Here is a 9,611-nt window from a genome sequence, read left to right as displayed (position 1 = left end):
CCTTAAACAAGTCCATAAAAATAATAAAAATAATCTACATTGATCATAGTGAATTTGTTTATTCATACAAGGCATACAAGTATTTAGTGGTAATGCAGTAATCTGTAGAAGTATAAGCCAAATCATGTATTTGGAATATTATTCTGGATACATCAGGAAAATTGTGGCAACTAGGGGGCTTAGAAGACTGTATATCGGTATAAAACATTCTTTAAAAAATTAGTTTACTTATTATACAAGTGATATATTAGAACATTTCTGAGTAAGTTTTAAGCATTATAAAAAATAGAAATAAAATAATTCCCTTCATCCTCCTCTTTTCTTACCACTCTTTGCATCGGATATGCAACCAATATTAAGTTTCATATATTTTCATCTAGATTATTTTCAAAATAGTACATATATATACAGAAATTAAAAAAAACTAAATTGAACATATCATACATTGTTTTAGAAATTATTTTTTCTCATATTAACAACATATAGATCTACATATAGATCTTTCTTATTTCTGTTGATTTAAATATAATGTTCATGTGCATGATATATCACAATTTATGCAAATCATTCCCAATTTGATGAAAATATAGGTTGTTTCTAACATATGTTTGAATATATATCTTTGTTTATTTTTTAATATCTGTACATTTCTACATGTATAATTGCTGGTTTAAAGGATATGCATTTTTAAAGTTATTTGCTAAATTGCCCTCCAGAATGGCTGTACTCATTTGCATTTTATTCTGTCACATATAGGTCTATTTTCTCATAACCTCATCAGCATTGAACATAGACAGTTTTTTTCATTACTGCTCATTTACTGGGCAAATATTCATTTTGTCTGTGTGAAATGCCTGTTTCATGTTCTTTCCTCACTTTTTAGAGGCTTCTTTGCCCTTTTACATTGATTTGTGGGAACTTTTTAGATATTATTGCTATCACCATTTTGTGTGAATTTTTCTTGCAGATATCTTCCAAGTTGTGCCTTGGTTCTTAACCTTGGTTCTTAACCAAATATATTACTTGTTTGTAATATATTTCAACATACGAAGTTTTAAATTGTTTACAGCATCATCTACTAACATTTACACTAATGGTATCTTGGTTTTGTGAATGGTTTAACAAAGCTTCTCTTACATTAGTATAAAGATATTCTCTATATTTGATAACATTTGCGTAGTTTTTCATGTTTAAATTGTCATTACATCTGGAAAGTTTTCTTTCCCTCTATGGTGTGGGGTATGGACCTAATCTATTTTTTTCCGTATGAATTTTGAATGTCTCAGCACCATTTGTTTTTCCTATTTGCAATGTTATGTCAATATATACTAGAACACTAAGTGTATTTAGGTCTGCTACATAACTTGTCTGTTCCATAGATATTTTTTTCCTAATTCTATTCTAATTTCATATTATTTGATTATTATGGATTTATAACATGTCTTAATATCTAGTAGGGTAAACATTTTCTCTGTTCCGCCTCCTTTTTTGTTCATTCGTAGTAAAATAAAAACCATATACAATTTACTATCTTAACCATTTTAAATGTACAGTTTACTGATATTAAATATATTTGTATCGTGCAACCATCAGCATCATTCATTCCAGAACTCTTTCCATCTGGTAAAACTGAAATTCTATACATATTAAACAATAATTCCACATTCTTCCCTCCCTCCAGGTCCTTAACCACCATTTTACTTTCTGTCTTTAAGATTTTGACAGCTTTAAGCACCTCATATAATTGGAATCCTATAGTGTTTGTCTTTTTCTGACTGTCTTATTTCACTTAGTATGTCTTCAAGGTTCACCCATGTTATAGTATACATCAGAATTCCCTCCCTTTTTAAGGCTGAATAATATTCCATTGTAAGTATATACTACATTTTGCTTACCAATTTATCCATTAGTGGACACTTGGATTGTTTCTTGTTTTAGCAATTGCGAACAGTGATGCTATGAAGATGAGTATTCAAATATCTTTGAGATCTTACTTTCAATTTTTAAAGTATATTCTCAGAAGTGGTATTGCTGGATCTTATGGTAATTCTATTTTTAATTTTTTGAGGAAGTGTCATACTGTTTTTTACAGCAGCTGTACCATTTTACATTCCCATCAATGGTGCATAAGGGTTTTTGTTTTTGTTTTATGGTAATAGTCATCCTAATGATATGAGAATGGTTTCTCATTGTAATTTTGATTTGCATTTCCTTAATGTTTAGTGATGTCAAGCATCTTTTCATGTACTTATCAGTCATTTGTATATCTTCTTTGGAGAAATAGTGTTTTTTTTATCCGTTCTTCTGATCTTTGTGTTTTGATTGAAAATTTATTTATATTTAAAATATCTACTAATAAGGGAGAACTTATTGTCTAGTATCCTTTCATTTTATTCTGTAGGGCTCCTTTTAGCATTTTTTTTTCAGGGCAGTTCCAGTGGTAATAAACTCTCTCAGCTTTTGTTTATCTGGAAATGTCTCAATTTCTCCCTCACTTCTAAAGGACAGTTTTGCTGGACATGGGTTTCTTGGTTGACAGGTTTGTTTGTTTGTTTGTTTGTTTGTTTGTTTGTTTATATATTTATTTTAGCTCTCTGAATATATTGGCACACTTCCTTCTGGTCTTCAAAGTTTCTGATGAGAAATCACCGATAATTTTATTGAGGATCCTTTGTATATGATAAGTTACTTTTCTCTTGCTGATTTCAAACTTCTCATTTTGTCTTTTGACAGTTTTGATGTGAGTGTCTTTGATTCATTCTACCTGGAGTTCACTGAGCTTCTTGGACATTAATATTCATGTATTCATCAATTTTGGGAACTTTCTTGTCATTATTTCTTCACTTTTTTTCTCTGTCCCTTTCTTTTTCTCTTCTCCTTGTGGCTCTCCCAGAATTCATATGTTGGTTCACTTGATGGGTCCCATAGGTCCCTTAGACTCTGTTCACTTTTCTTCAAATGTTTTATTTTTGTTCCTTGGATACAATAATTTTCATTGTGTTATCTTCAGACTGACTAATTATTTTAGCTGCCCAAATATATCTTGCAGTTTTTGCCACATAGATGTTATATATTTTATGTCAGGTTCACACTTAAGGATTTAGAATTTTTAATTGCTATTGTCAATAGAGTATTTTTCTATATTTTCTTCAGTTGAGGATGAATTTAAATGTTGATTTTGTTTCTGGATACCCTATTGAATTCTCTTATTAATCCTACAGTTTTTAATTCTCTAGAATTTTAAATTAAACAATCAACAAATAATAACAATTTTTATTTCTTTCTAAAGTTTCCATCTCTTAATTTCTTTTTTTTTTCTTTATGACTTAGCTAAGACTTCTAGTACAGCACTTAATGCTTAGAATGACACTGTTCATTCTTCTTTTGTTACTGTCTTTAATGGAAATACAGCTAACTGTTTTGTCATCTTAACCATGTTTGCTTCAGATTTTTAATAGAGACCATTTGATGCATTTAAGAATGTTACTTCTTTTGTTGGCCTTGTAAGATTTTTTTTGGACATTCTAAATGAAGGCTGAGTTTTATCAAATGGTTTTTCTTCTTCAATCTCTTAGTAAGTGAATATATAGCTATTTTAGGAGATAAAACTCTCTTAGTCATAATATGCTTTTAATATATTGCCAGATTTAAGTAGCTACTACTATGTTAAGAAGTTTTGCATATGTATTCACAAGCATAGTAACTTTATTTTTTTCTTCTTCTTATATGATTCCTAATTTGGGGACTGAATTTTGTATTTATAGAATGAATTGGAAATTTCTATCTTTTTATGCACAATGGTGTCATTTAAACTTAGAAAAAGAAAATGTAGTTAATTTTTACCCTATCATCAGTGTTCTTATAAATTATGGTTTCTATGGGAAAAGTTGTTTCAATGCCACAGATAATTTCCAGGAACATATTGGTATCCACTTTGCCCTAGGATGAGAAGCAGTTTCATCATAGCCTTAGTATGGGAACAAAGCATAGAAAGAAGTAGGTCCTCAGTACTACTGCAAAATAAAAAAGAGAAGTGGACCACTGGACTGCAGGAAGGAAACTCTCTATAGTGTATGTGCTTTTTTTAGACAATTATTTTAAGTTAGAAATTCATATCTCAGGGATGGCCTATATTGGAAAGAGCCAAAAGTAGGTTTGAAGATAGTAAATGTCAATATATCAACTATTTACTCTGAAGATATTTCATCTCACCTTATTAATTTCAGAAGCTTCAATTTTATGAAGAATTCCTTTTAACCTGAAAACCTTAATAATTTCTTTAGCCAAATTGAGCATGACATTAATCTCCTCCTTTGTTTTCATATTGACAGCAATATCTGGGTGATCACACTCTAAGTAGCCTGAAAAATAACAAAATATTTTCAGATAAAGTAAGGACATTTTAAATATATTTCATTTGGACAATAAGGTAATATTTCTGCTCCAAACTCATGGAGTACAGCCCATAACACAGGAAAACATATCTCTATTACTGATGAGGCCTCTGTAATCAGTCGTAATTCACCAGTAGTTGAAGAGTTCTGCCTTTTCTTTTTTTTTTTTTGTCATCAACTCATTCTTTTGCCTAAACCTATGAAAAAAGACATATAGCTTCAATCTTATGATTAATAATTATACCAATCCACCTGCACTGGATCTGGGCTCTAGGTCTGGAGTTTATGACCCGTTTTTTTACTCTGTTTAAATCAGGATTTTTGATTACAGACTGTGTGCTTAGATATGGTTTTTAATTAAGTATTTTTACTCAGCCGGAGTCATTTTCCACTCACCCTGTCTGCATCCACATACTTCATTTATCTATGCTCTTCTGCCTGTCTGTTCTGGATTCCTGGATTCCCATGAGAATGTCATCCTCTTAGATTGTACATTTGAGCTTTTCCTTGCTCGTAACTTCTGGTCTGGCTTGACAGCTGTCTGCCATGCAAGATATCTCAAACCTCGTCGCATTTCCAGGCTAGTTGTGTCCTTTTGCTGCCCACCATCTAGTACCCAAACCCCTCCTCCTAACACATGAACATTATGTTATAGGAGTGTGTCTGTCCTATTCCTGGTATTTGTCCTGCACTGGGAGCATGAGCCAACATGATTCAAATAGGCTGTTGTCACATTTGGGCATTCAGCCTTCTAGCAGCCATAATGGATCTGTGAAACTGTTCTGATTTCAACTCATTATAAAGCCTAAATCCTCAGACAGCAAGTGGAAGGAAAACATAACTTTTTATTGTTGTTGTTGTTGTTGCTCAAGAAGATATGAGCACTGCTGGTTTGGAGGAAAATAGAATTATAAGGTGATGATAACATATGTAACCATGTCATGAAAATGTATGTGTCTTTTTTTTTTTTAAACTGAAATTAAAAGGTCTTAATTATGGCATAGTGTAGAGAGATCAGGTTTGGAGAGGTAATATTATACTATTTCCATCCAGCCAAAAATATCATCATGTTGATTGTTGAAGTTATCCACTTTCTTAATAGTAAGTAGGTTCCTTCAAAGACCAGTTTAGTTATCAAAACCATTGCCTCTTTGAAGTAGTGATGATAAGAGATGGTCATGAATCTTTAAGGTGAGCGATACCTACCTAGCTCTTTCATAGCATGTACCGTATTCCTTGTTACCTTCTTTAATAACATCTATGAAACAAAAGAAACATTATCCCCGTTGGAAAACAATTGTTATAAAATGTCTTGACATTTGCAACTAATGGATTTTTAACCTAAATTAATAACTAAAGAAAAATATTATGGAGAACTTTTCAGGGATTAGAATTGAAATTTATGGACTGAATTTTATTTTGCTCCAGCAAGGGTGGTGGAGAGGGTAAGGAGTGGCATTCCCTAGGTTGATTTTGAGAAGACTGAAGGTGAATCATATATTTTTTCTTAAAGTAACTTGCTTTAGGATATTATTGATTCTGAAAAATGAAGGTATGATAGGTACTTTCCCATTCAACTTTATGGGAGCCTCCAAATTTGGGACACAAAGGTGGCTTTTAACCTTGAGTGAGTTAGACGTTTTGGCCAAATTGTGTGAGAGCAGAGATGAGGACTAAAAGTGGACATCCGTAGAGTCAATCTTTGTATTTTCTACTCTGAATCTTCAAATTCCGGTGCTAGATATGAGTGGTTAGAAAAGGTAGCAAAATTTGGGAAAATAGTTTTAAAGTTACAGATGGTGAAGAGAAGAAAGATACTGCTTTTTATGTTCTACTGCCTATTCAGTATTCAACTTTCTCAAGTACAAAGCTTTGGGCATATAACATACAGCATTTAAATGTACTAAATTGCCTTGAAAGGTAAATATTTAATTTCTGACACAGCCGACAAACTCGCGCGCTCATATCAGTGTTAATCTACCTCAGTCAAGAAGATAAAAAATAAGAGCTAGCACTTAGGCCCTAGAATTCTCTTCTCTGTTTACCAACTATGTGAATTTGGACATAATCATTTAACCTCACTGGGGTTCATTTTTCTCATCTGCATAATGAGGGAATTAGACAAGGTTTCTCTCTGGATGAGTTAGTGTTATTTCTTTCTGGAACCAATCACTGCTCATGGGTTTCATGATCACCTCTACAAGGACTGAAAGATATGTTCCAAGAGCCTTTTAACTTGCTAATATGGCACAGACATTTCAGTGAGGAGGCATTTGGGTAACTAAAGGGAAATTAGTTTAAAGTTTTACAAAAATTACCTACCAAACCAGGAGTGAAAGACCACATCTACATATATAGACAGAGGACATGATAGGTGAGGGCAACTGAGGGGTAGGGAAAATAAACTCTTTTCTTAGTATTTAAAGTTTTTCTCACCTGTTTAACCTGTTTAGAATTGGCAATCTGATTAATTATAGTCATTATATCTGCTTCACCTTGGACATATCCTTTCAGTATAGCATACTTTAAGGATATCTGATGACTCATCTTTTTATCTATTAATTGCAGCAACTTTGGTGTTATTAGCTGAAAAAAAGAGGACTACTATTTACTATGAACTGTACAAATTTTAATTGATGACATGCTCATTAGTGTAACTGACATGAATTTCTAATATAATTTGAATATTTGTAACATAATGTGTTATAAAACTTAATTTGTCAAAGGAAACTAAAATCTAAAATATAAACATCAGATCAATACAAAGTGGAAGCCATAAAACTACTCAACTGATTTTAGTTTGTATTATACAAAACAGTCAGAAGAAATTTGAAATTTCTGATTTTAAATAGTTTTAAATAGTTTTTTACCTTCAAAATGCGTAGTATGCGAAAAAGTCGAACAGTTTTTAAAAAGACTACCATTTGAATCAAATTAAAAGCATGACCAGTAGAATGTGTCTTAATAAGTATTACATCTATGATGCCAATTAATGTAATTATTAATTCAAATAGGTTCCAGGTATGTAAAAAATATTCTTTCCTCATTGCTGCTATCTGTTGATTTAAAAAAAAAAAAACACACATTATCTTGTTTGTTTGTGATTTACTATACCATTTTCCACAATAACTGAAACATTACTAGGTAGATTTTTCTCTGATCTACCTTAAAACTCTAACTCTCTGAAATACTAGAAGTGATCATATTAATTTGAAATTAAATGGTTAAAATATTGAAGTATTTATTCCAAATGAGAAAATATTCAAAATACCTACTATTTTATGGTAGTTCATTAATTCATTCCTTTTTTATTTCAAAAAACTTTTATTGAAAACCTACTATATGTAAGAGAGTGGGAAATGTCAAAGATATTCTAGATTTCAACCTGGGAAATTAGGTTTCCTGTGGAATTTTGAAAAAAGAGTAAGTTTAGAAAAAAATACATTAAAAAAATATGCTGTCTGAGATTAGTATTTTGTGTAAAGAACTCCTGTTTTTTCCCTTAATGCCCTGTGTAGTCCTTTATCTTTATTATAATACTTAAGATATTCATTTTGCAATTTTGATTCATTTGTCTTCTTTTAGTATCCTGATGCTCCTACTCTCCATGATTCAAAGAAAATGTAGGAGGCAGACATATTCATGTCCCAGGGAAAGCATATGCTCCACTATAAATTAAGAAATTGCTATGCTTGTCTGTCAACAGACTCCTGTGTGTTTAGCAGTAGAGTCATTTCCCTTGAGTCTACTCCCATTTGGCCGAGCTGAGGAAACTTAATGTCTGAATCTAGGAAGCGAATGACCTGATTCTGGCCTTTTGAGATCCTGCCCACTTCATTATTTAGCCCCTGGAGATGTCTCATTTTCTTCTTATTGAAATAGTATAGGTTGGATCATTCTCTTAGGAACTTGAAAGGATCAGTATAAAGAGAAAGACTTTGTCCAAATATCAAGTATTCAGAAAGGTGAAGGAGTTATCTTGCGGTCACTAGAATACAGCCACAGGAGAGGAACAGCTAGGGTCTCTCGCCTGTAAAATGGAAGGCATAATATACATCTGTCTTAAAGAGTTAATTTAAGAATTTGAAATGTTATAACCAAATGGCTGGTACTTGATAAGTGATCATTTATTATTATCATTATTAACATAATGGATATTTTAAAAGGCACAGTACAAAGGAGCAGAACTGAACCAAATAGAAAAGAGGACAAAAGAAATGACAAGTGCAGGCAAGTTTGCAAATTGGGCAGTGAGAATGAATCTTGATTTAAGTAGGAGGGAAAGACAAAAACAGGATTGCACTGTTAAGAGTATCCTCTCAGCTATGAAGTAGAACCATGTGTCTACAGTCCAATGTTGTTGTCTTAATTGGGCCTGATTGAATGAAGCTATGGCTATGCATGGCTATGACAAAGTAGAAAGAATAATAGAGCTAGAGGGATCTTTGTCTATTATTTAGGCCAACCCTGACATTTTATAGAAGAAAACAATTGAAGTTGAGAGAAGTTCATTGACCTTGTGAACAGCTAACAGTTTGTGAGAGAAAACTAAAACTAGAGTCAAATCTACAGAACCCCAGCTCAGTGATCTTTCCATTATAGTACATATTACATTTCAGGGAACTCTTTACTCTTACCTTCGCCTTATTATTAACCTTAACCTTAACTGCTTTATTTCTTCTTAAATATATGAAATGCCCTATGGTCATTCTAACTAACTTGAGATTTATTACATACCATGTGACAGTTGGAAATCCATCCCCTCCCCAATATTATGGCTCTGCAGTAGCATTTTAATTTTCTAGTAAAAGTTTGAGACTCATTTATTTTGTCCAAATATCAGATATAATTCTTCTACTTAAATCTTCTGGCTAAAACATTTTATATTACAACTCGTTGATTCATATGACATAATACTTTATCAATTTATGAGTGTATATTTCCATTATTTAACAACTACCTTTATATTGGATTTTAAAATCAAATTATGATACCTTTCCAAGTATGAATGAATATCTATCAACCTACCTATCCAAATGTTTATCTATTTAGTATAAAAATAATAAAACCAGCATCCATGTACTCACTGTCCTGCTAAGTTTATTAAGAACATTGCAAATACCTGTGAAATTCACTCTGGGTCCCTTTGACAAACACTATTTTAAAATATATTTTTGCAAATATGAAATTAATCATTAAAGTATGGATATGTTCTAT

At 31.8% G+C, this 9,611-nt stretch overlaps 1 protein-coding gene across 1 annotated transcript in view; it reads right to left on the bottom strand.

Annotated features, from left to right (window-relative positions):
- The window catches only part of SLC9C1 (solute carrier family 9 member C1), a 95,759-nt gene that overhangs the window by 18,007 nt on the left and 68,141 nt on the right, over window positions 1-9,611 (bottom strand). Inside the window, exons 17-21 of the mRNA XM_011355501.2 lie at window positions 8,392-8,455; window positions 7,265-7,450; window positions 6,831-6,980; window positions 5,601-5,652; window positions 4,213-4,361 (exon numbers count right to left, since the gene is read on the bottom strand). Of these exons, the coding sequence (XP_011353803.1) occupies window positions 4,213-4,361; window positions 5,601-5,652; window positions 6,831-6,980; window positions 7,265-7,450; window positions 8,392-8,455 (601 nt within the window). The remainder of the gene's footprint in view (window positions 1-4,212; window positions 4,362-5,600; window positions 5,653-6,830; window positions 6,981-7,264; window positions 7,451-8,391; window positions 8,456-9,611) is intronic.

This window comes from Pteropus vampyrus, unplaced genomic scaffold, assembly GCF_000151845.1.
Source record: "Pteropus vampyrus isolate Shadow unplaced genomic scaffold, Pvam_2.0 Scaffold1, whole genome shotgun sequence".
NCBI classification, from domain to species: Eukaryota; Metazoa; Chordata; class Mammalia; order Chiroptera; family Pteropodidae; genus Pteropus; species Pteropus vampyrus.
This window is presented reverse-complemented; position numbering and strand designations above follow the sequence as displayed.